We start from the raw sequence: 27,966 nt of genomic DNA on the forward strand, positions 1-27,966 counted from the left end.
TGCATAAGGCCATCTGTCTACAGCAGAAAAAAATTAAATAACAAAACGTGTCTGGAAAAATCCCAAGGGAGTCTGGAGCCAGATTCGTGACGTCACCTGTGGAAGCGCCAGCAGGCTGCGAGAGCTTGCACGGTTTCAGTGCACAGCCTGTGTAGACCAAGCGCTCCCATTTCTCTCTCATTGTCTGGTCTTTTGGAAAACGATGAGTACTAATCCCATCAAGATTGGTGTTGCTACACCCTCCTACGATACATCTGTTAACCATTTTAATAATTACGTGATAACCTTGAAGAAATTTGCAGAAAACCACCAGGTCGTTTTCTCATAAACCAGCGCTGACGTAGGATTCAGAAGGAGGCGTCCCGCACGCGATGTCACGAAAATCAATGATTGCCGGGAAATCCAAATGCCAAGTTTTTTCAGAGGTGGACCAATTCGCCTCAAATGGCTTGATTTCAACTGAATTTTTCTGGTGTTGCGCAAGGTAAAAAATAGCATAGAATAGAATGCCTTTATTGTCACTATACACATGTACAATGTGATTAAAGCATCTCCAATAACAGTGCAAAACAGCGTGTAGAGTGGGGGGGGGGGGGGGAGTGTGTAGGGGGGGGTAAGGTGCACAGTCCTGAGGTGTATGTGTTGCGTTGCACATTATGGAATGAGGTATTGCTCATTGCACATATAAATTATTGCACGAGAGATTCACATTATAAAATAAAATATTACACATTTATGAAGTATTGCAAGGTAAGGTAGGTGCACAGACTTGAGGTATGTGCGCTGTGTGTAAGGTGCACAGTCCTGAGGTGCATGTGCTGTATGTAAGGTGCACAGTCCTGAGGTGAGGTGAATGTGTTGTGTTTCACATTATGGAGTGAGGTATTGCACAGAGAGAGTCCCTTATAAAGTACGGCACATTATAAATTATTGCATGAGGAGAGTCACAGTAAAATAAATGGACTATAAAGTCAGAGCATATCCAAGTTCAGGGCGGTTATGGCTTTTGGAAAGAAGCCGTTTTTGAATCGGTTTGTCTTTGTCCTGATGCACCTGCAGCGCCTCCCTGAGGGCAACAGGTTGAACAGATCAAAGCCAGGGTGGGAGCTGTCCTTGATAATGTTTTTAGCTCTGCTAAGGCAGCAGGAGGTGTAAATGTCCATCAGGGAGGGGAGAGGGCAGCCAATGATCTTCTGTGCTGCCTTAACTACCCTCTGGAGCCTCTCCCTGTCTACAGCAGTGCAGCTACCGTACCATACTGTAATACAGTACATCAGCAGGCTCTCAATGGATGAGCGGTAGAAGGTCAGCAGCAGGTTGGAGTTTAGGTTGTACTTCCTGAGGACTGTCAGGAAGTGTAGCCGCTGCTGAGCCGTCTTAATGACTGCTGTGATGTTTACTGACCAGGAAATGTCGGCGGAGATGAGGACGCCGAGAAACCGGAAGGTGTGGACCCTCTCCACATACACGTTGTTGATGTAGAGGGGGGCTAGGTCGGTGCTGTGCTTCCTGAAGTCAACAATGAGCTCTTTGGTTTTCTTGGTGTTCAGAGTGAGGTTATTTTCTGAACACCAGGCTGCCAACTTCAGGACCTCCTCTCTGTAGGCTGCCTCGTCTCCCTTTGAGATGAGTCTGACCACTGTGGTGTCGTCAGCAAACTTGACGACGAGGTGGTTGTTGTGGGTCGAACTACAGTCGTGGGTGTAGAGGCAGTACAGGAGGGGGCTCAGCACACAGCCCTGTGGAGAGCTGGTGCTCAACGTGCGGGTGGAGGAGAAGTGGGGGCCAAGTCTCACAGGGTCATTCCGTGCCAACTCACCTAAGGGTCCCCACATCACCGTCTCAGATTTTGCTCAAAAAATTCTATAATCAAGAATCATATGTTTGTACCACACATGCAAAATATTAGCTCCCAATTCATTGTAGTTTTGGAACTACTGGCCTTTGAAATTTTGATGTCAAAATACCACATGACGAAATGGCTCTTTCCCCAACTTCAGAGACCCATAACTTTTTATTGCAGCTATCTAGACAGTTGTGTGTGCAGATTCTTACTGAATGATACCCACTCTTTTCAAATCTGTTGTCAGAAAGCCTCTGAAGGACATACGTTTTGCATAATGGGAAGCCAAAAATGACGTTTTGGCCAAAATCACATAAAATTCATTAAAACTCTAGGGGGCATAGTAGAAATATGAAGCTAGTTAGTTTTTTTTTCCTCACTACATAGTATTTGTAGGGTTGTTATCTGTTCACAGAAACATATTTTGCCATGAAATTTCAATTCCTGAATTTACAAAAAAAATTTTAACATCTTACGTCCTTTCCGAGGGGGCTAAAATAGGGCATTTTCGCCATCTTATTTGGTCATGTGGCTAGGGGTTTAGGATCTTCAAATTTTTTGTGAAGATGCTCTCATATAAGATGTAACTACTCCCTGATTTTTTTTAACAAACGCCCCTTGCTTCATATTTTAATAATTTTTTTTGTACATGGACAGTTTCATCATTTTTCACTTTTTTCCACATTCAGAACTCTGTAACTCTAAATTGGAAGATTCCTACTAGCAGCTATTTCAGATTTACATACACTGACACACAAATTTTCATATTTTAGTAGTTGTATGCCCAAGAAATTCATATTTTTCTTTCTATTGGGACCTAAAAACAGCTATTTGGCCAAAAATGACAAAAACGCTGGGCAGCTTTTAATAAACAAGGGAATAATAAAGGGGTGTTTTGCACACAAATTAAGGCTTATAAGAACCTAATCTAGGCATACACATTTCCTGAACAACTTTTTCTGTATTGTATATTATTTTTTGCAATTAGAAAATTTTAGGTATAATTGCAATTTTTGTTGAATATCCTTGGAAAATATAGAAAAATAACAACAAAATTCTGGAGTAGTATTTTTTATATACTTCAAGGTTGTGTAAGCACAAAACATTTAGCAATGAGGTTTTATTTACATATTAACACATTCAATGATCCATGATCATGATGTTGAAAAACATCACAAGATTTGTACATAATTTAAAGTCAAATATGGGCATCCGTGATAATGGGTAATTCATTCACAGGCAGTACAGTTTCATGTGATGTGCTAAGACACTCATAAACTGTCATCTAGTAGTACATAAGTTAAAACTTAAGTCTTTCACAAGTTTGAAGTCATCCTCTGTTAGTTGATAATGGCGTCCCCCACTTTTTATGTTTGGGGCCTCTACCACACAAAGGACATGAAGCAAAGGCACCCAACATTCATCTTTCCTGCTTTGTGGTGGCCATGAGAATGTGTTGCCTCGTCCTTGTCTCATGAAATTGACATATGATTTCAAATAACAGGAATGTAAGACACATTTTTCAATTAAAAATCAACATTTACTAAGGATATCATTGCTAATATATATATATATATATATATATATATATATATATATATATATGGATAGAAAAAGTCACCACATCTTTAATTTATGAGGAAAATAGCCCATTCCCTCCAGAACTTGAAAAATATCAACATTTTTGTCATTTTTGGCCAAATAGCTGTTTTTAGGTCCCAATAGAAAGAAAAATATGAATTTCTTGGGCAGACTACTACTAAAATATGAAAATTTGTATGTCAGTGTATGTAAATCTGAAATAGCTGCTAGTAGGAATTTTCCAGTGTAGAGTTACAGAGTTCTGAATGTGGAAAAAAGTGAAAAATGATGAAACTGTCCATGTACAAAAAAAAATTATTAAAATATGAAGCAAGGGGCGTTTGTTAAAAAAAATCAGGGAGTAGTTACATCTTATATGAGAGCATCTTCACAAAAAACTAGAAGATCCTAAACCCCTAGCCACATTAACAAATAAGATGGCAAAAATGCCCTATTTTAGCCCCCTCGGAAAGGACGTAAGATGTTAAAATTTTTTTTAAAAATTCAGGAATATAATTTTCATCGCAAAATATGTTTCTGTGAACAGATAACAACCCTACAATTACTATGTAATGAGGAAAAAAATCTAACTAGTTTCATATTTCTACTAGGCCCCTTTGAGTTTTAATGAATTTTAAGCGATTTTGGCCAAAATGCCATTTTTGGCTTCCTATTATGCAAAAAGTATGTCCTTCAGAGGCTTTCTGGCAACAGATTTGAAAAGAGTGGGTATCATTCAGTAAGAATCTGCACACACAACTTTCTAGATAGCTGCAATAAAAAGTTATGGGTCTCTGAAGTTGGGGAAAGAGCCAATTTCGACATGTGGTGTTTTGACATCAATATTTCAAAGGCCTGTAGTTCCAAAACTACAACATAATTGGGGGCTAATATTTTGCATGTGTGGTACAAACATATGATTCTTGATTAGAGAATTTTTTGAGTAAAATCTGAGACGGTGATGTGGGGGAGTTCCTGAAATTTAGGTGAGTTGGCACGGAATGACCCCACAGTCTGGGGCCAGTTAGTAAGAAAGTCCTTTAACCAGGCACATGTGAGAGGGGGGAGGCCGAGAGTGTCCAGTTTTCTAATAAGGATGTCCGGGAGTATTGTATTAAAAGCTGAACTGTAATCCACAAAGAGTATGCGGATGTAGCTCTGCTGCTGCTCCAGGTGATTTAGCGCAGAGTGGAGAGCTATGGCAATGGTGTCCTCTGTGGATCTGTTTGTGCGATATGCGAACTTGTAGGGGTCAAAGTCTGGGGGGAGGTGGTCCTTGATGTGCTGAAGAACTAGTCTCCCGAAACACTTCATGATTACTGGGGTGAGGGCCACAGGACGGTAATCATTCAGGCTGGTGACGGGAGACTTCTTTGGCACTGGGATTATTGTTACAGATTTTAGGCAGGGCGGGATGACTGCCTGAGCCAGGGAGAGGTTAAAGATCCTGGTGAAGGTAGGGGCGAGCTGGTGGGCGCACGCTCTGAGCACCATACCAGGTACACCATCTGGGCCGGCAGCTTTCTTGGGGTTCACTGCCAGGAGCACCCGTCTGACATCATGCTCCTGTACAGTGAAAGGAGTGGTGTAGGAACTGTGTGGTGGTGGGGGCAGGAGCAGATGAGTGCTGCTGAGATGTTTTCAGAGTGAGCAAAGAAGCGATTTAGCTCCTCTGCTAGCGGCGCAGTCCAGTCTCCTGTTGGCACATCACAGTCTCTGAAGTTTGTGATGTCCTGAATGCCCTGCCACACCTCCTGTGTGTTGTTGCTGGACAGGTGGGATTCTATGCGCAGCCTGTGGTCCGCCTTGGCTTTATTTATTCCTCTTTTCAGATCAGCTCGAGCAGCTCTGTACAGAGCTCTATCACCTGACCTGAAGGCAGCATCGCGAGCCCTGAGGAGTGAGCGGACCTGGCTGGTCATCCAGGGTTTCTGGTTTGGGAAGACCCGGATGTTTTTATCCACCGTCACATTCCTGATGCAGAACTTGATATAGTCCAGCACCGTTCCTGTGAATGTCACAGATATTTGACCAAAGTTTAACATAAAATAGGAGAATTACATTGATCTTGCTCCTGAATTTACCCGTGATATGCACTTTAAAGCAGGGCTATCAGAAACATTTTTAATGTGGGGGGGACACACTGGCGGGGGGTCCTCCCCCAGAACATTTTTAATTAATTGGTGCCATTTCCTGCATTCTGGTGTATTTTTAACAGGTTGTTAAACACCTAATTTTACCTACAAAAGTCACTTAATTCAATGACTATTTTAGAGACTCAACAATAAGTCCTCATTCAACTAGTCCATATATTCATCAGCCTGTTTTTAAACCCACCGCTCTGCCGAAGATAATGAGACGAATGTGACACAATTTACCAGCAACAATGACTTTATGGGTGCGTTTTACTTTTTATTTTGTGTTTCCTTTTTTATTTAGTTTCAGATGCAACACAACATGCTACTGGGCCAAGCAATAGTGACACTCAACTGTATGTTTAAAAATAAGAATATTCATAATTTCTCACAGTGAACAGGCATGACATGGCATCATGCAAACTTCACAACACACAATCACACTGCGTCAAGCAACGGTGACACATAAAAAATACCTTCACACAATGAACAGGTGCAATTTTGTTCACCACCAACAGTGACGTTAGTGGGTGTGTTTTACTTTTTTTAGTATTATATTCTGGTGACTGGTCACTCACTGTATGCAATTTCAGATCACAACAGGGAATCAATTTATCAGAGCAGACTTGACCTCATTCTTGGCATTACAGTAAGGCAGGCCGACTGGGTTTGAATTAAATGATAGCTAACATTAAGCTAGCTGATACATCTAACATTGACTAGCCAGCTAACTGCACTAACATTTCCATTGGGACAAAAAAAACCCTGTCCTGTGGGGAAATTTTGACTGACTTTCCGCTTCTTTGTAAAGAATGTCCTTATGTCCATTGTGTCTGGGGAGGAGCAAATACTGCAAACAATTCATCATCAACCAAGAATACCCCATTAGGCTAAGCTTATTTCATTGTTTAGTTAAACATTAATTTAACGTGGCCTAGGGTTAATTTTGAGGGCAGATAACAAAAGAATAAGGTTTTAGGAAAAGCTAGACATTGTGAGGTGGCAATGGGGCTGACGTTCCCTCCTCCACTTTCAAGCAGCTGCACCAAAATGTCTACTCGCGCTGAGATTCACTTCACCTGTGTGCGGTGAGCTGTTGTAGGGAGCGCCCGGAAAACCGGAGTGGATTTTCAGTGGGATGTGTATTCTCTTATCAATCAAGTGGAATGGATTCTTTCATGAAGCAATAGAAACGGCGCTGGGTGAACTCATATTTTATGTTAAATGTGTGTGTGGGGGGGTCTAAATGAAGAATTATGAAATGTGAAGGGGACATGTCCTCTTCACATTCAGTGGTGGCGACGCCCATGCTTTAAAGGACCGCAGCCTCCTCAGGAAGTACAGCCTGCAGATGGTAGAGTTATTTTCTTGCCAAAAGTAACTGCATGACCAAATGTGCTGTGCAAAAGTCTTAGGCACATGTAAAGAAATGCCATAGACCAAAAATGGCTTAAAAAATAATGAAATTAAATGTTTCAACATTTAAAAAAAACTATAAACATCAGTAATAAACATTTTTTTCCATTTATTTATTTACTTATTTATTGAAAAGGACATTGCACATTAAGGGCAGCACGGTGGTGTAGTGGTTAGCGCTGTCGCCTCACAGCAAGAAGGTCCGGGTTTGAGCCCCGTGGCCGGCGAGGGCCTTTCTGTATGGAGTTTGCATGTTCTCCCCGTGTCCGCGTGGGTTTCCTCCAGATGCTCCAGTTTCTCCCACAGTCCAAAGACATGCAGGTTAGGTTAACTGGTGGCTCTAAATTGACCGTAGGTGTGAATGTGAGTGTGAATGGTTGTCTGTGTCTATGGTGGGATTTACATTAGACCGTATCAGCGGATCATCAGATTAACGTTTTTAAAACGATTAGCGTGCACACAGCAACACCAATACACGGATACGCTCGGCTCCGCAGGCATCCTGCGCTCCAAATCACTCCGCCCTGAACAGCGAGTGCCCTCCGGAGGGTGCGCACTCCGGCCCTGCGCAGCTCACACAGCGCGCGAGTGAAGTGCACGAGCCACGATTCGGGACTGAGCCGCTGTGTGTGTGATCTCAGCGCATATCACTTACCACTTGCAAGTGGAAGGATGGCAAGCCTAAAGACAATCATAACTACACAATGGGCAGTATTTGCATCAGTATTTGCAGTATTTTCATACTTTTATACTCTTTAATGAAAGGTGATAAACGGCGCGGACTTCCGCCTTGTTTCAGCAGTTGCGTCACATGACCAACGCCAGCGAATCAGGAAGGTGGATGTCACAGTGACGTTGTCCAATGACGACGCCAGCTAGAGCTCAGCACAGCGTATCCGCGTATTCTCAATGTTTACACAGCACCGGACCAGACACGATCTAGATTGAATACGTGGACCCTGGCGGATTCCCGTTTCCAGGCGTTTTAATGTAAACCGACAGTGCATCCGTGAAGAAAACGAGACAGATACGGTCTAATGTAAACTTGGCCTATGTGTCAGCCCTGTGATGACCTGGTGACTTGTCCAGGGTGTACCCTGCCTTTTGCCCGTAATCAGCTGGGATAGGCTCCAGCTCGCCTGCGACCCTGTAGAACAGGATAAAGCGGCTACAGATAATGAGATGAGAATGCACATTAATCAACAAAACTGTAAATGTGCCAGTGTTTGCCAGCAGGCTAATTTTCAGCTGCAGTCCTGAGGCATGATGTTTGTAGACCCATGTGACCAACTTTTGTAAAAGTCAGGTTGTTAAAAACAATATAAACAAACATAAACAGAACAGAAGTGTTTACACATCAGACAAGCCATCAAGGCACTCGCATCACTACAAACTGAATCAGTCTCACAAATACAGCCACTAAGACAGGAGACAACAATGTAGACAGAGTGGAAGACATCATCATATCACAAACAATGCCAGAGACACCTTATAGACAGGACGAATGTCAAAACAAAGTCAATATTTGGTGTGAGACGACCCTTTGCTTTAAAAAAAAATGGTAGTCTCAGGTACAGTGTGTGGTTTGATAAGGAAATGAGCTGTAGGTTTTACTGAGCATCTTCCAGAACCAGCCACAGTTCTTCTGGACACTTTGACTGTCACACTCGCTTCTTCATTTTGCACCAAAACCCAGCAGCCTTCATTATGTTTTCTTTTTTAATCTGAAAAGTGCTCTCTTATGGAATATGCTGCTCAGATACAAACTTTTTTTTTTTCCCTGTAACAAGTGCATATCACAGGTAAATTCAGGAGCAAGATCAATATAATTCTCCTATTTTATATTAAACTTTGGTTAAATATCTGTCACATTTTGCATTTTGTGCAATTTTTTTTTACCTTGCACTATATCAGAAAAATTCAGTTGAAATCAAGCCATTTGAGGCGAATTGGTCCACCTCTGAAAAAACTTGGCATTTGGATTTCCCGGCAAACATTGATTTTCGTGACGTCACGTGCAGGACGCCTCCTTCTGAATCCTACGTCAGCGCTGGTTTGTTTATGAGAAAACGACCATATTATTTACAATACCGGTGTTGTCTCTGTCGTCTTCACTACTTGAATCATCATCATCATCAAATCCAAACAGATGAAGCCCCAATTCTGACGTCTCATTATATTATATTGGGTCAGAGAGGACTGAAATTTCATCTGTGCTGTATGTTGAGCATGTATAGCATATTTGACAATAAACTTGACTTGACTTAAAGCATTCTTCATCCAAAGGCGAAGTAACATTGCGCTCAGGTGACAATTCCATATTTCAATGCAAAATTGCTAGCTGCTAAACTTGATCTACACACGCTGTGCACTGAAACCGTGCAAGCTCTCACAGCCTGCTGGCGCTTCCGCAGGTAACGTCACGAATCTGGCTCCATACTCCCTTGGGATTTTTCCAGATGCGTTTTATTTTATTTTTTTCTGCTGTAGACAGATGGCCTTGTGCAAAATTACCCTTCTGGATCAGTGTGTAAAGGGACATACTTTCATATATTAAAAAAAAAAAAAACGAAATTGGTCCAGGATATGCACTTTAAATTGTGTGCTGGAAAATGAACGTTTGGACTCTAAAACATTTTTGTATCCATCTATCCATTATCTCTAGCCGCTTTATCCTGTTCTACAGGGTTGCGGGCAAGCTGGAGCCTATCCCAGCTGACTACGGGCGAAAGGCAGGGTACACCCTGGACAAGTCGCCAGGTCATCACAGGGCTGACACAGAGACAACCAACCATTCACATTCACACCTACGGTCAATTTAGAGCCACCAATTAGCCTAACCTGCATGTCTTTGGGGGAAACCGGAGCACCCGGAGGAAACCCACACGGACAGAACACGCAAACTCCACACAGAAAGGCCCTCACCGGCCGCTGGGCTCGAACCCAGGACCTTCTTGCTGTGAGGCGACAGTGCTAACCACTACACCACCGTGCTGCCCGCAAAATGTTTTTGTACTGACTCGATAATTTAGAATTCATGAAATAGAAATCATTAACAAAGTTTGTGTCCAAAAAAATTAGCGTGCTTAAGACTTTTGCACAGTACTGTGTACGAATTTCTAACAATACAGCTCTACAGAGACACAGAACATGACCTGTCATGAAATAGGATCTGAAACGCACTCATAGACTGCTTTTATATTTTTTCTTTAATTGTTATACAGTATGATTTCACAAATGATCTTGTTTTGCATTCTTTAATAGAACTGCTCGCGTGATTCAACTTTGTTAAACTGCCATGTGGGTCTGGAATAAAGTTTAAAAAAAAATGACATGACATTCATAATCAGATTTGGAAATATAATAAAAGTTCAACTTTGAAACCTAATTTGCATCAGTCGCTGGTTGATCAAAAAAAAATTGATATCTATTGCAGGGCGGCATGGTGGTGTAGTGGTTAGCGCTGTCGCCTCATAGCAAGAAGGTCCGGGTTCGAGCCCCGTGGCCGGCGAGGGCCTTTCTGTGCGGAGTTTGCATGTTCTCTCCGTGTCCGCGTGGGTTTCCTCCGGGTGCTCCGGTTTCCCCCACAGTCCAAAGACATGCAGGTTAGGTTAACTGGTGACTCTAAATTGACCGTAGGTGTGAATGTGAGTGTGAATGGTTGTCTGTGTCTATGTGTCAGCCCTGTGATGACCTGGCGACTTGTCCAGGGTGTACCCCGCCTTTCGCCCGTAGTCAGCTGGGATAGGCTCCAGCTTGCCTGCGACCCTGTAGAACAGGATAAAGCGGCTAGAGATAATGAGATGAGATATCTATTGCAGTGTTTTGATGAGTGCAGTTCCATACAGCCTCAAAATGCACTAATATGGTGAAAAGGTTTGCGGACACTTCTGACCATCGCACTCGTATGTCCTTGTTTGACATCCCTTTCCAGATTTAATCCCAATTTGTTGTATATAATAAGCTCCACTCTTCTGGGAAGGCTTTCCATGAGTCTTTAGAGCATAGCTGTGGGGATTTGTGATCATTATTGTGCATTAGTGAGATCAGGCATTGATTTTTGTTGAGGAGGTCTGGGGTGTAGTCAGCATTCCAGTTCATCCCAAAGGTGTTCAGTGGGGTTGAGGTCAGGGATCTGTACAGGACACACGAGTCATTCTACTCTCACCTAAACAAACCGTGTGTTCATGGAGCTTGCTTTGTGCACAGGGGCCTTGTCATGCTGGAACATCTTTGGGATATTCCCCTTAGTTCCACTGGAGGGAAATTTTAAACTTGCAGCATACAAAGACATTTGAGAAAATTATGTGCTTCCAACTTTGTGGCAAGTTTGGGGAAGAAACACACGTGTGATGGTCAGATGTCCACATACGTTAAGTGTAGTTGAGGGGGGGGTATGACTTTGTGCCTGTTGTCCAGACCCCGTTTTCATTCTGTGAATATACAATCTGTATATGGGTCTGTCTCAGAAACTGGGTACTGTGGGGGTACCCCACTAAATATACTCAGTCAATAAACTATACGGTTTTGAATGGTGATGTTGGTTTAATTTGAAATAAAATGATGAAAGAAATAATACAGATAAAACTAAATCTTTGATGTGAATATTCACAATTTGGCAAAAATTCTGCAAATTTGTGGAAAGATGGCGGCTTGATCTGGGACATGATAAATGGTTGACTACATCGCATTCCCTTAAAAAGGTTGTAGTCCACTGAAAAGTCTACAGTTATCACTAATTGTATTTTAAGTTGTAACTTAAAATAATAAAGTAATAAAACATCATGCAAAATATTTGATCACCGTTGTAACTACATTTTCCGCAAACCCAATACGATCGTGTGTTTTGATCTAAACAGAAAGCCTCAGGGTCAAGGTCACTACCTCACCAAAAGTAGTAACTTAAAATCACTACGCCAAATAAAAATTTAGTTATAAATCTGCGATTTTGTTTTTTAAAACGAAAGCTGATAGTTAGGTATAGAATATGTTTCTTACAGAATATGTTACGATGGTAGCTGGTCTTGTATGAATTTCTGAGCTATAAAATGAGTTGTGGTCTATTTTTTACCGTAGCGTGTTATTTGTGTGTGGGGAAGGACACACATTAACAATTTGCATGTGTAGAATGGAATTTTCCACTCCAACAGTTAGAAGTCGATCGTGCTTCCATTTGCGGTCTTTCTGTTACGCGGGTGATCTGTTCGGACGTTATCACTGAGAAGGTGAGTTTTGACGGTTTTATTTTGTTTTAGTCTTGCAGTATAAGGCAATAGAATGTTTTTCTTTTTCATCTTGCTTTCATATTTCGTAGTGTTTGCATATTTTTGGCCAATATTCTGCAACCATGGTCGATTTAGATCGAACTTTTTATGGAATCTACGGCCAGTCATTTTGCCCCGCCCCCGCCTCGCGCTCCGTCCGGTGCGGTAGTGATGTCCTGTTGCTCACGCGCCGCAGCAGAGACCCACGCAACCTTCAGCCGGTACAGTCGCTGTTCTTTTACCGCCGCCGTTATTCTCATCTTTCCGGTGTGTTCTTGATTTTTCCATTGTGTCCTATTTCGCCATATCAAATACCCAAAATGTATCATATTATTCATATTTAAGTGAATAATCAATTCAGTCATCATAACTTGGCATTTTTAACCCAAGCAATCAAAAAGGGGAAATTTTTATTCAATATTTTCACTCATCTGTGAAGGAGGGGCTTTAATTCTTCATAATGTAGTTATTTTATACTAGCCTGGGAAACCCCATGCTGCTTTGCACAATCGTTCCGATCTGAAAAGACAGCATGGAAACTATGGTCTAAAGGCTCGCCTGAGTTAGGGAGCCAATCAGAGAGTGGGGAGGGGTGGAAAGATGGTGACGCGTACTACTCGACAAACGGAAGCTTGTAGTTTATTTGGGACTGTGTACGGATCACATTTAACATGGCGGCGAGCGATACGAACCAAACTTTCGATCAAGCTTTAGACACTGTTCTGAATAGTTTAGAGCGAAAGTTTGTTTTAAAAAAAGAACAGCGTTTGGCGTTACAGTCTATTTTTGTTTTGCTTTCTCTTTCCTTCTCTTCTTCGCCTCTTCGTCTTCTTCGTCGCTCTAACTACGTCACCGGGTACAACTGCCATGATTGGCCATGGGCTACGTATACGCCAAATGATAGACATTCGCAACGTCCAATAAACGGCCGTTGACAATCGTAAACCACACCTCCCCTACGAGAAATTCAATAGGCGGATTCCAGACCATATTTCACTTGTGATATGGTCTGGTGTTAACCAGACTAATTTTATACGTAAATCAATTTTACAAAAGCATTTGAATTATAATCAAAAAAATTTTTCACAGTGGAGGCCAGATAAACCAAGATACTATCTTTATTCTTATTAAACATGACAAACATTGAGTGTTAGGTAAATGCAAAAAAAAAAAAGTAAAATTAGAAAATTTATTTTTTGACTATAATGTCCCAAATGAGAGACCAGTTTCTGAGACGGACCCATATGCAAATAATGATTCAAAAAAAGTCATGACTAGTATCCACGCTAAATGCGTTGGAAGTTAGAGATTGACTCATTTGAAAATTCATGAAGTTACAATTTAAATGTGTTCACAAGTACTTAAAACTTGAGTAGGTAATTTTGGCGAAACCAGCAAGACTAAGCTAGATTTTGAAAGTATCCAGTTGAAAAAAATCCCACCCCATTCCTTCAGCCCTCCGTCCAAAGCCACCAATCCAAAACACATGAATTACTGAAGGACGAGTCTACGAGAGAGAGCTTTGGGGGGAGCATCGTGCACCACGGTCATATCCAAATTCCTCATGTTTCATTCACATGTATGAAAAAACTTACCATTTTCATAATGAATGCAAACAACAAACATGGCTACTGCTAGTATTCACAGCTGACGACTAGCTCACGAGGTTTAGCAGTATGTCTGCCTAGCCTTGTGGAAGACGTGCAGCGAGTGCACTGGCAGAGTGTAGTTCATTCAGTCATTTCATTTGGACCAAAAGAAATGATTAGGCGGGCTTTTTACAGCCCTGTGACTGCCACGGATGATCAGAGCATTTGATTTCTTCATTGCTGTCAGGATGTAAAAAGAATTTCAAGAAATATAACCAAAATGCGGCGGCACGGTGGTGTAGTGGTTAGCACTGTCGCCTCACAGCAAGAAGGTCCGGGTTCGAGCCCCGTGGCCGGCGAGGGCCTTTCTGTGTGGAGTTTGCATGTTCTCCCCGTGTCCGCGTGGGTTTCCTCCGGGTGCTCCAGTTTCCCCCACAGTCCAAAGACATGCAGGTTAGGTTAACTGGTGACTCTAAATTGACCGTAGGTGTGAATGTGAGTGTGAATGGTTGTCTGTGTCTATGTGTCAGCCCTGTGATGACCTGGCGACTTGTCCAGGGTGTACCCCGCCTTTCGCCCGTAGTCAGCTGGGATAGGCTCCAGCTTGCCTGCGACCCTGTAGAACAGGATAAAGCGGCTAGAGATAATGAGATGAGATGAGAACCAAAATGCTTTGAAAAAAAAATTACCTACCCTAGCTTTAAGATGGGAAATGAAGTCCATATGACCTGCCGAAATATCCAGCTTGGTCTGGCCAGCTACCAGTAACTAATGCACAGGTGGAACTGGTCAAAATGGTAGACCATCTTTGGCAGGTTGTACATTTTCCAGCTTTCTTATATCTTGTCTGAATTGATCAATACATGTTTGAGTCTTTCTGATTGCCTGACTGTTGTGTGTCCAACATTAGTCGTGTTAGTAGCAGTATTTCAGAAACTGTTTGCTTTCTACAGTCACTTGCGATCTGGCGCAGAGGCGCTCTTCCAGCTCAGCCACATCAAGCCTATGATTTTGGCAGCTGGTAGGCGGCCAGATGAAGCTGGATTTTTCACCAGTGTAAAAGGAAAGGTTTGATAAAAGAGGTTTGATGAAAGACACAACATGGTTATTTGGAATAAATAGTGAGCTTTGACTCACTATGTGTCACTCTTAAATATAGAACAGCCATGCTACAGGAACCTTACTTCATGTTCAAATTAAAAATTGCAATAATGAATGTAAAACTCTTTGGCTTAGAGGTACATATAATATCTGTTCACATATGTTGACACATTAAAGGGGAACTGAAGGCAATTTTTTTTTTTTTTATCATCAAAATTCTGTTTCTCATTTTATTAAATATAGGAATGCATTTCTGACAGCTATTTTGTCACTGCTATAGCAAGTTATGAGTGTTTGAAATATGCTCTGTAATATATCAGTCCATATATCAAGGCAATGGCCGTAAACGAGATTCGTTGAGACCTGTGCGAGACATTGTAGGATGGAAGTAAAACGTACAGCGGAAATCAAAGTGACCAACATCTGCCAACGTTGTCAAAAAATGCACGCGCCCTCTTTTAAATGCTGACGTAATCAAGCCGGAAGTTTTCTGTGTCCGAAATCGCTCCCTACTCACTATATAAGGCACTATATAGTGGGGACGCCATTTTGTAGTGCTGTCCGAAACCTTAGTGAGGATTATGTGGGAAATGCGCTCAGTATAATATGTGTTTATCACAAAAATACATGCATGTATTTATTATTTTGAAAACCCACCAGCCGCCTGATCTGACACGTTTTAATCATGCGACAGTAATGACGTAAAATACCAGCGTGACGGACTCGTCCTTATCCTGTCGTCTTTCCAACTCTTCTCTACTCCACGTTGGTTCGAAGTCGTATGGAATAATCTCCATGTCATGTATGCGAGGGAGGCGGATGTATGTGCAGAAGTATACAGTTTAATACAGTGCAGAATATATACACAGGCAAACAATCCAAAACGGCAGGCTAGATCAAAAACGAGAATACGGGCAAAAGGGTCAGTCGAGGCGCAAACAGTACATCAAAGGCTAAGCGAGGACAAGAACGAGAAACAGGCACAAGGATCGCGAAACAGGAAATCAAGACAGCAGGTAGAAAGGCTCCGTAATGCGTGCATGCGTATCGTAATACTTTGCGATGCAAATGCATCAGCACAGTCCTTAAATAGGCAAACACACAGTTCCTTAATTGAGCTCAGGTGCGCCTTGTTCACGGCACGCGCAGCCCAAGAAACGCCTTCGGGTGCACACGCCACAGCGCGCAGGACTGACACTCCATCACTGATGAAGCTGGCAAATCTCGAAATTAATCTAAATTGGAATGATATGGTGATCTGGTCGCTGTGTAAACAGTTTTCAAAATGGCAGCGCTGACACTTCACGTTTGAAGTCTTGCACAAGTCTCGTGAAGATCGCATGGATAAGCGACGCCTGCCGTGGACCAAACGAGCTGCATTCAACATGGCTAAAAACCGAAAAGGCCGATAAGTGTAATATAATATGCCAGTATGAGTCACGATATAAGGCTAATAAAACCGAAAACGTAATTGAATAACACGTTAATTAAGAAATAAAGCAAGTGTAAAAATGACTTCAGTTCCCCTTTAAGACTTTTCCATCTTTATCTTTTTGTCCCGTTTCCAGGATCAGTGCCTCTGTATTACAGGGAAGTGCATCAAGCTGTCAGTAGTAGGACAGATGAACGGGTGTCCGTCGAAGTCTTCCAAAGACTCCTCAACAGGACTGATCTCTCGGTCACCATCCAGAACCAGGTTTGCTATCCAACTCCGTGTTCTTAGATATTACACTAAACCTGGATCTGAGCTTCTAAATGGTGTATGTTGTGGGGTATGCTTCTTCTGAGAGCTATAAACTTTATTATAGATAGTTGCTGCAATCAATCAATCATGGCTTTATTTATCGTCGATATGTACAATGAGTCAAAGACTCGAAAACAAATACGTTCAAACTAATAAAATATCGAAATTAAACATATAAAAAGCAAGCATTAAACTACTATAATAGATAGATAAATATCAAATATTTAAGAGTTATTCCATGAAATCAAGTCGTACATGAGCTGATAGCCGATGAGGTGCATACCAGAGTTGGCTATACATCATGTGCGACGAGATTGAGTGGAATAACTGTTTTATTCTATCCACATTCACTGGATTTTGAGAAACAGAGCATTTTTTATTTTTTGCAAATTCGATAAATAAAAACTTTATACCAAACTTCCGACCAAATCATTTCCACTTAGAATGTAAACAAACTGGCGAAATGACAGTAGCAATTTGTGAAAAATGCGATGATAATTTTTGAAAAAAAAAAAGACACTTACCATCAAATACTTTCATTCCATATTTTGTTGCTTTTTTTTTTTAAATATATTTTTGGGGGTTTTCTTCTTCTTCTTTAGGGTTTTTTGTTGGTTGGCAAGCCAACTTAAAGGTGCATTACTGCCATCGACTGGGTTGGAGTGTAGAACAGGAGATATTGGGGGGGGAACTATATTCTTTTAGCTATTTCTGTTTCTTTTAAATACTTGATAATTTTTGGGGTTTTGTTTTCAAGTAGAGTTTTTATTTCATCTTGGATTGCTTCAGTAGCATTCTCAACCATTTTGTTTTTCTCTACTTACGGTATATGAGCTGATATCCTCGTAGTAAAGTAGCCAATCAGAGGTCTTGTATAAGACATGATGTTAAATTAAAAAAATAAAATGTTGTTAAGGGACGGCACGGCGGTGTAGTAGTTAGCATTGTTGCCTCACAGCAAGAAGGTTCTGGGTTCCTTCCCAGTGGCTAATGGGGGCCTTTCTGTGTGGCGTTTGCATGCTCTCTCTGTGTCCACGTGGGTTTCCTCCGGGTGCTCTGGTTTCCCCCACAGTCCAAAGACATGCAGGTTAGGCTAATTCAAAAAGTCAAAGTCATGCCAGAATCTGGTCTTCCCAGGCAGTCTCCTGTCCCAGTACTAACCAACTCTTGAAGGCATATGGGTGTGGCACCAGCCTCTGTTTCGATAGCCCTCTTCCTCTCGCCTATACAGCTAGGGTTACAGTGGGGGGCTAGTCCTCTGGTAACTGTGAGAGTTTGGTTAGGCTAATTGGTGGCTCTAAATTGACCGTAGGTGTGAATGGTTGTTTGTTTGTCTCTGTTGCCCCTTTTCCACCAAAGCAGTTCCAGGGCTGGTTCGGGGCCAGTGCTTAGTTTGGAACTGGGTTTTCTGTTTCCACTGACAAAGAACTGGCTCTGGGGCCAGAAAAAACGGTTCCAGGCTAGCACCAACTCTCTGCTGGGCCAGAGGAAAGAACCGCTTACGTCAGCGGGGGGGGGCGGAGTTGTTAAGACCAACAACAATAACAAGACCGCGAAAGATCGCCATTTTTAAGCGACGAGAAGCAGCAGCTGTACAAACGCGAAGTCAGCCATTATTATTGTTGTTGCTGCTGCTGCTGCTTCTTCCATGTTGTTTTCACTTCGATATTCGCGCCAAGGTTTATGCAAACGTAGCGACGTAACTGACGTATACAGCGACGTAACTGACGTATACAGCGACGTAACTGACGTATACAGCGATGTAATGACATGGCTCCGCTTAGCACCGCGAGCTATGGAAAAGCAAACTGGTTCTCAGCTGGCTCGCAAGTTGAACGAGTTGTGAACCAGCACCAGCACTGGCCCCGAACCAGCCCTGGAACTGATTTGGTGGAAAAGGGGTATGTGTGTCAGCCCTGTGATGACCTGGCGACTTGTCCAGGGTGTACCCTGCCTCTCGCCCATAGTCAGCTGGGATAGGCTCCAGCTTGCCCGCGACCCTGCACAGGATAAGCAGCTACAGATAACGGATGGATGTCATTAAGTCGAAAATATAACTAACATTTGCACAATGTGCCACTAGTAAGATTAGTTTTCTTTAAACTTGATTAGAGAATCAAGATGTCTCAGTTCTGTCGGGAGATTGTTCCACAAACGAGTCACCAGATAGGTAAATGATCTGTGAGTCCATTTGCTATTCAGTGTTGGTTGTGCTAGTCTGAGGTTACGCCCTCTTAAATTATAACGTCTTTGTTGTATTTGCTTATACACTTTTTGTTTCTATTTCCAGATAACAGAGCAGGTAGATCATGGAGATGGTTTTCTCAGTAAGGTGTCCCTCTATAAAGCCCTGGCGCTGATTGCCCTTGCTCAACAAGGCAAGCAACCGAGCCCCAAACTCTTGGAGAACTGTATACAAGGTAAGCACATTTTATTTCAGCAGTAGAAATCCAGATGCCATTAAAAGGACAGTCGTTCCAGTCATCCACCATGTGACATGTCATGTGGCTCACTAGCTTCTTATTAACCTTCTAGCAGTAGAGTTTCTGCGAGTCAGCACTCAGACCTGAAGTTTGGCGTATCTGCCATGAGTAACTACTGTTAGATTTCTAACTAATTTACGCAAAGTCATATCAGGAGAGGGTTTTTTTTCTGGAATTGTATACTCCCTCAACTCCAACTCTGGGAGGGGAAAAAAAAAACAAGCAACCATGTCAGCACTTTCTGTGCTTTTTGCTTCCCTTTATGTTCTCATGCCTTCCTGCTCAATTCTGTGTAACCATTTGTTCAGTGTGAATTTGACACTTGGATGATCCTCTACTGAATACTGTTTATAGTTATTGTATTTTTTGGTGACCGTTTTCAGAAAAGTTGAATTCCTCTTGGTTTTAAAGACGGGAATTGTTTTGAACTGAATGCTGCGGCTTTTTTTTTTTTTAACTTCCCAGCGACCTCAGCTTAAAGCTCCTTTTTGAAAAATGGCCTCGTGTTGGTGGAGGGTTGGTGTTATTTCAGGTGCTGCCCCTGTGGTGGTTGTGCTGCATGAAGCGAAGCTGATGTCTCATGTTTCTTTCTCGCTCATGAGTACATCTCGCACATGCCAAATGTTTAGCCACCACCCAGGTCTTACGGTCAAGCTACATTCAGAAACAGCTGCTGACGCTGCTAAAAACACTCAATTACAATCCTTTATACTGTAACATGTAAAGGGTGTAATTCAGGGTTATGGCTGCAGAGAGCTGAAGTGAAGTGGCATTTTGTTTGAGTTACAAAAGTCTGCTTGTCTGTCAATTGAGACATCATTAATGAACTTAATATGCATACTTAGAGTTAGTGCTTCAAGTCGAGTTAGGAAGCTGACTATCGAGTTGCGATTCATTAAGTTATAATTTGATTCCGATACTAGAGAGCCAAAATGAATTCCGCTTCAGAAGAAAGATTTAATGAAGTTGCAGTTTGACTGTTTGCTCCGTCTGGAATAAATTGTGTGATTCAGCAAGTGTCAGTCTCGTATGTAGCTGTTAGCTGACCAGTGGTAATCTTGCACATGCTCAAGTCAATATTTGTTACTTTAGTGCAAATATAATATCTGGTTCAGGAATTTTCATGCTAACATTTGCATAAATGCGCATGCCTCTGGATATTATTCACTCATTTATTTGTTCATAAAGGCACTTAAATCTTCTTTCACGCCTATTTAAGATTCATCCCGCTGTACTGACAGTGTGACTGGTACGATGGGCAGAGATTATTAGGATGTATACTGCAGTGCTATATTAATGCAGTCATTCTAATACTTTATGCTTCTGTAAGGAGACATTTAGTTTTATTCTGTCCACATTCACTGAATATGAGCAATCACATGCTCTGATTGGCTACTCTACTACTAGGAAATCAGCTCATATACCATGAGTAGAGAAAAACAAAACGGTGGCACACGTTGCTGAACCAACCGAGGACGAAATAAATACTCGAAAACAAAACCCCCCAAAAATACAAAAAAAACCCCAATAAATTATGGAAAGTGTGTGTATATATATATATATATATATATATATATATATATATATATATATATATATATACAGTGCAATGCAATAATGAGTACACCCCCCCGAAAAACGACATTTTTCACAGTATTAAAATGAACACAAACAATATGTCCCAAACAGTTCCTTGATGATGTTTATTGCACTATGTTCTTACATTATAACTCAAGCAGAAAGGTGAAAAGATGCCTTAAATTACATATTTTTCTGTTTCCGTGAAAGTGGGGTGGAGCAAAAGTGAGTACACCCCACAACAAACTCAATTACATCCAGTACATTTAGTACTTTGTATGGCCTCCATTATTTGCAATGACAGCCCCAAGTCTCCTTGGCATGGAGTGCACAAGTTGACAACATTTGGCTACATCAATCTTTTTCCATTCTTCAAGGATGACATCTTTCAGAGCCTGGATGTTGGATGGAGAGTGATGCTCAACCTGCCTCTTCAGTATTCCCCAAAGATGCTCTATAGGGTTCAGATCAGGTGACATACTTGGCCATGGAATCACTCTCACCCTGTTCCTCTTCAGAAAGTCAGCAGTGGCCTTAGATGTGTGTTTTGGGTCATTGTCCTGTTGAAAAATGGCACGATGACCAACGGCCCGAAGTGATTGAAGCATCTTAGTTTTCAGTATAGAGCAGTACATTTGAGAATTCATGATGCCATCAATGAAATGTAGTTCTCCAACACCCGCAGCACTCATGCAACCCCACATAAGAACACTACCCCCTCCATGTTTCACTGTGGGCACCATGCATTTTTCCTTGTACTCCTCACCCTTGTGACGCCAGACTGTTTTGAAGCCATCAGTTCCAAAAAGATTGATTTTGGTCTCATCACTCCAGAGTATAGAGTCCCAGTAGCCTTCATCCTTTTCAGCATGTGCCCTGGCGAGCTCTAGACGGGCTTTTTTGTGACTGGGCTTTAGGAGAGGCTTCCTTCGGGGACGACACCCATGCATGCCATTCCGCTGCACTGTACGGCATATTGTGTCACGTGACACATTCACTCCAATTTCAGTCTCTACTTCCTTAGATACCTGTTGTGCACTTGCATGCCGATTTTCCTCAACTTTTCTCATTACAAGCCGCTCCTGCCTGGGTGTTAATTTTCTTGGCCGGCCTGTACGTCTCTGTACTTTGGCTGCAGTTCCATCTGTCTTGAATTTTTGGATCACTTTTGCAACCGTGTTCTTACTGATAAGTAAGGCTTTACTGATCTTCTTGTAGCCCTCACCTCTCTTGTGTAAAGCAATAATCCGCTTTCTCAGAGCCAGAGACATTTCCTGGCCATGAGGTGCCATTGCTGACAGCAGGAAATGGGAAAGGGTGGTTTACTTTAGGTAACAGCCTTTTGTAGCCAACTGCCTAATTAACACCTGTGTAATGACTAATTAGACTCACCTGTGGTTAATTGTTTGTTCAGGTCCACATTGGTAGCCTAAAAAGTTGCTTTACTCAGAGCCCTTCAGTGGGGTGTACTCATTTCTGCACCACACAAATTTCACTAAAACTGAAATAAAAATCATTTAAGTTATATTATTAGCCTTTGTTTTGAGTTCAAAAGCTCAACAGAACCTGTGTTTAACTTAGTCTGGGAACATTTTGGAGATATATCTTTGTGTTCCTTGTCATATTGTGTGAAATGTTACTTTTCAAAGAGGGTGTACTCATTATTGCATTGCACTGTATGTGTGTGTATGTGTATATGTTATTTACCAGCTGGGAGGTCCGTATCGTGAAATACCGTGACTGAGGTCTTGAAAGTACTGAGCGAGGCCCTCTGGGCCGAGGTCAGTATTCAAGGCCAAGGTCACAGTATTTCACCATACAGACTGACCGTAAGCTGGTAAATAATATATTTATCTTTTTCTTTACCAAATTCTACCCCTCCTAGAACTGCCACTTTATTGTGGTGGAGGGGTTTGTGTGCTTGAATGATCCTAGGAGCTATGTTGTCGGGGGCATTATGCCCCTGCCAGGGTTTCCCAAGGCAGACAGGTCCTAGGTGACAGGCCAGACCAAGAGCAGTTCACCAAAACCCTTATGGAGAAACAACCAAGGACCGTGACGTCGCCTGGTATGGCGCAGCCGGGGCCCACCCTGGAGCCAAGCCCGGGGTTGGGGCTCGTATGCGAGCACTTGGTGGCCGGGCCTTTGCCCATGGGGCCTGGCCGGGCTCAGCCCAAAGAGGTGACGTGGGCCCGACCGCCTGTGGGTTCACCACCCACAGAGGTAGCAGTAGGGGACTGGTGCAGTGTGGATTGGGTGGCAGTCGAAGGCAGGGGCCTTGACGACCTGATCCCCGGACACAGCGGCTAGCTGTTGGGACATGGAATGTCACTTCGCTGGGGGGGGAAAGAGCCTGAGCTTGTGCGGGAGGTTGAGAGGTACCGACTAGAGATAGTCGGGCTCACCTCCACGCATAGCTTGGGCTCTGGAACCCAGCTCCTCGAGAGGGGCTAGACTCTCCACTTCTCTGGAGTCACCCATGGTGAGCAGCGGCGGCGGGCTGGTGTGGGCTTGCTTATAGCTCCCCAGCTCAGCCGCCATGTGTTGGAGTTTACCCCAGTGAACGAGAGGGTCGCCTCTCTGCGCCTTCGGATCGGGGAGAGGGCTCTTGCTGTTGTTTGTGCCTACGGGCCGAATAGCAGTATAGAGTATTCGGCCTTCTTGGAGTCCCTGGGAGAGGTACTGAGGGGTGCTCAGACTGGGGACTCCATTGTGCTACTGGGGGACTTCAATGCTCACGTGGGTGACGACAGTGACACCTGGAGGGGTGTGGTTGGGAGGAATGGCCTCCCCGATCTGAACCCGAGTGGTGTTTTGTTATTGGACTTCTGTGCTAGTCACGGTTTGTCCATAACGAACACCATGTTCGCGCATAGGGGTGTCCATACTGTAAGTGCACGTGGCACCAGGACACCTTAGGTCGGAGGTCGATGATGGAATTTGTTGTCGTTTCATCTGATCTCCGGCCCTATGTCTTGGACACTCGGGTGAAGAGAGGGGCTGAGCTGTCAACTGATCACCACCTGGTGGTGAGTTGGATCCGCTGGCAGAGGAGGAAGCTGGACAGACCTGGCAGGCCTAAACGTATGGTGAGGGTCTGCTGGGAACGTCTGGCCGAGCACTCTGTTGGGGAGGTCTTTAACTCCCACCTCCGGGAGAGCTTTTCCCAGCTTCCGAGGGAGGCAGGGGACATTGAGTCTGAGTGGACCATGTTCTCTGCCTCCATTGTGGACGCAGCTGTTCGGAGCTGTGGCCGCAAGGTCTCGGGTGCCTGTCGTGGCGGCAATCCCCGAACCCAGTGGTGGACACCAGAAGTAAGGGATGCCGTCAAGCTGAAGGAGTCCTATCGGGCCATGTTGACCTCCGGGACTCCTGAGGCAGCTGACTGGTATCGGCAGGCCAGGCGTGCTGCAGTTCAGGCAGTTGTGGAGGCAAAAACTCGGAACTGGGAGGAGTTCGGGGAGGCCATGGAGAAGGACTATCAGTCGGCCTCGAAGAAATTCTGGCAAACCGTCCGGCGCCTCAGGAGGGGGAAACGGTACTCTGCCAACACTGTTTACAGTGCGGGTGGGGAGCTGTTGACCTCGACTGGGGACATTGTCGGGTGGTGGAAGGAATACTTTGAGGATCTCCTCAATCCCACCGTCATGTCTTCCATTGGGGAGACTGAGGCTGATGACTCAGAGGTGGACTCGTCCATCACCCAAGCGGAAGTCACTGAGGTGGTTTGCAAGCTCCTTGGTGGCAAGGCACCAGGGGTGGATGAGATCCGCCCTGAGTATCTCAAGTCTCTGGATGTTGTGGGGCTGTCTTGGTTGACACGCCTCTGCAACATTGCGTGGCGGTCGGGGACAGTGCCTCTGGAGTGGCAGACTGGGGTGGTGATCCCTCTTTTTAAGAAAGGGGACCGGAGAGTGTGCTCCAATTATAGGGGAATCACACTTCTCAGCCTCCCAGGGAAGGTTTACTCCAGGGTACTGAAGAGGAGAATTCGACCGATTAGTCGAACCTCGGATCCAGGAGGAACAATGCGGTTTTTGTCCTGGTCGCAGAACACTGGACCAGCTCTATACCCTTCATAGGGTGCTCGAGGGTTCATGGGAGTTTGCGCAACCAGTCCACATGTGCTTTGTGGATCTGGAGAAGGCATTCGACCGTGTCCCCCGTGGTATTCTGTGGGGGGTGCTTTGGGAGTATGGGGTTCGGGGCTCTTTGCTAAGGGCTGTCTGGTCCCTGTACGAACGGAGCAGGAGTCTGGTTCGCATTGCCGGCAGTAAGTCAGACCTGTTCCCAGTGCATGTTGGACTCCGTCAGGGCTGCCCTTTGTCACCGGTTCTGTTCATAATTTTTATGGACAGAATTTCTAGGCGCAGCCAGGGGCCGGAGGGAATCCTGTTTGGGAACCACAGGATTTCATCTCTGCTTTTTGCGGATGATGATGTCCTGTTGGCTTCTTCAAACCAGGACCTTCAGCATGCACTGGAGCGGTTTGCAGTCGAGTGTGAAGCGGCTGGGATGAGAATCAGCACCTCCAAGTCCGAGGCCATGGTTCTCGACCGGAAAAGGGTGGCTTGCCCTCTTCAGGTTGGTGAAGTCCTGCCTCAAGTGGAGGAGTTTAAGTATCTCGGGATCTTGTTCACGAGTGAGAGAAGGATGGAGCGTGAGATCGACAGGCGGATTGGTGAAGCCTCCGCAGTGATGCGGTCGCTTTACCGGTCCATCATGGTGAAGGAGCTGAGCCAAAAGGCGAAGCTCTCAATTTACCGGTCGATCTACATTCTGACTCTCACCTATGGTCATGAGCTTTGGGTAATGACCAAAAGAACAAGATCACGGATACAAGTGGCCGAAATGAGTTTCCTTCGCAGGGTGGCTGGGCGCTCCCTTAGAGAGAGGGTGAGAAGCACAGTCACTCGGGAGGAGCTCGGAGTAGAGCCGCTGCTCCTCCACATCGAGAGGAATCAGCTGAGGTGGCTCGGGCATCTTTTTCAGATGCCTCCTGGACGCCTCCCTGGGTAGGTGTTCCAGGCATGTCCGGGAAGACCCAGGACACGCTGGAGGGACTATGTCTCTCGGCTGGCCTGGGAACGCCTCGGTGTTCTTCCCGAGGAGCTGGCCGAGGTGTCTGGGGAAAGGGAAGTTTGGGCTTCCATGCTTAGACTGCTGCCTCCGCGACCCGGTCCCGGATAAAGCGGAAGACGATGAGACGAGACGAGACCAAATTCTAACAGAAAATGAGAGTGCCCGAAAGGGAAAACCAAGCCGAGCTGCCATTTTGAATCCTCATTCACGGCTGTAATGCAAATTGCTTCCTCCTCTGTATACAAGTGCACTTCCATGGCAGGAAAAAAAAACTACATTTTGCCGCCTATGTAGTCCCTTATTTATACAAATAGGAGTCATTCAGGATTCAGCCATGTTTTTGCTTGGCGTTAGCAACAGTTACAGGTTTTTAGCTTTCTCCTGAAATGTTTTATTTCTTCTTCCTCAGGGTAGCAAAACTCGCTTTTGCTGTGAACACTGTCGTTATCACTATCCATGCTGTAAAATTAATGCTATTCTCCTGAGAAATGCTGGCAAAAATTTATAAGATTTTTGATAATCTTATAAATAAATCTTAAAAAAAGATAAATGTTGACAAAAAATGTTACTATGTTTGTTGTGAACGAGCGAGTCGCCAGAGGTCCATGATGATACGGACCCGCTCGCCAGCCAATCAGAGTGCAGGATTTAATGGAAACCGGACCGCGAAAAAAATAATTGATGTTAAGTCTTTTTTCAAGAATTATTATTATTGCATTTTGCAAAAATTGCTACTGTTATTTTGCCGGTTTATTTACATTCTAAGCGGAAATTATTTTGTCGGACGTTTGGTATAAAGTTTTTATTTATCGAATTTGCAAAAAATAAAAATGCTCTGTTTCTCAAAATCTAGGGAATGTGGACAGAATAAAACAGTTATTTGACTCAATCTTGTCGTACATGGCTTATAACCAACTCGGCGCTACGTGCCTCGATTTCGTGGGATAATTGTTAAGTATTTCACATTTACAGAACGTGTCTCGCGTGTAAGATCTATGGCTAACACACTAACATGACAGTCTGCGTTTGTTTCATCATTAACTTCAAGAAAGTCTGGTGAGGTGTAAGAATTTTTGAAGACACATGCCTGTAAATGACCAAAGGTACTTTCCTCTTATCTCATTTTCACTTTTTTGCGACGTCTTCAAAGCCACTGTCTTTCTGACTGACTCCAGTAACTGAATTTGACCTTTATCACTACTTGCTAGTTGCTTCATCCTGTCAGTCAGTTATTCCTGAGTCACACTTTGTCAGCCTGTCTTTATCACACTCCTACAGAATGTTAAGGGGTAAAAATAAATAATAACCTTTTTTTTTTCTTCATTTTCTTAGAGTTCCCTAAACCCCAGCTAGGAGACCCAAAGGAGCTGCAGGGCCTGAGAATACAGCCAGCTCAGGAGAACCCTCTTCTCATATCTCTGTCCCTGGCCAACCTGCTGGGCAAGGACACCATAAAGGTGGAGCTCATCCCTGAGAAGAAAGGCCTGTTCCTCAAACATGTGGAGTATCAGGTCACCAGTGAGGTAAAGAGAGATTAGAGCATTAAAATAAATGGATATTGTATTGAAAGGTGTGAAAAATCTTTGACGGACAGAGCGAGTACAGAAACAGACTAATTGCATCACATACAGGGTCCTTTTGATAGACAAGTTGCTGGTTGATTTTAGAATGAAGCAGAAACAGAGCCCATGATACAAGTTACAAGTGAGTGAAAAGCAAACATTCTTGAGTAAAAAAAAAAAGTGTCGTGTCAATAACACAGGTTAAAGTATAACCACTAATACAGTACTAGCACTATCATGAAAAATCCATTCAGAGACGCTACAGCTACAGAGTACCTCAGATTTAGACATTTTGGGAGTAATATAGACCATGGGAAATACACACCAAAAAACAAACAAAACAAAAAAAAGCGTGCAGGCAGCCAGTGATCTGTTGGATTTCACGGATTTCAGCTTTTCTACTTGTATGCCAGTCACACTGTGATAATGAGAGTCAGGTGTGCAGGAGTCCGTGCCGGTCACGTGTGTAGAATATCAAGAGAGCAAACACGTTGGAGGACTTATTTTTAGAGCTGTGTTTGAATTTGTTCCCTACTTCTTGGTTTGTGTGTCAGCCATTTTGTAATGTTGTTCAAATTCATATTGAAC

At 43.5% G+C, this 27,966-nt stretch overlaps 1 protein-coding gene across 2 annotated transcripts in view; it reads left to right on the forward strand.

Moving 5' to 3' along the window:
- Nucleotides 1-27,966, forward strand: part of snx8a (sorting nexin 8a) — an 85,257-nt gene that overhangs the window by 6,671 nt on the left and 50,620 nt on the right. For both annotated transcript variants that reach the window (XM_060943082.1, XM_060943081.1), the window contains exons 2-4: nucleotides 16,498-16,625; nucleotides 18,964-19,093; nucleotides 27,149-27,339. In XM_060943082.1, the coding sequence (XP_060799065.1) occupies nucleotides 16,498-16,625; nucleotides 18,964-19,093; nucleotides 27,149-27,339 (449 nt within the window). The remainder of the gene's footprint in view (nucleotides 1-16,497; nucleotides 16,626-18,963; nucleotides 19,094-27,148; nucleotides 27,340-27,966) is intronic.

Source organism: Neoarius graeffei, chromosome 16 (assembly GCF_027579695.1).
Source record: "Neoarius graeffei isolate fNeoGra1 chromosome 16, fNeoGra1.pri, whole genome shotgun sequence".
In the NCBI taxonomy this organism is placed as follows: domain Eukaryota; kingdom Metazoa; phylum Chordata; class Actinopteri; order Siluriformes; family Ariidae; genus Neoarius; species Neoarius graeffei.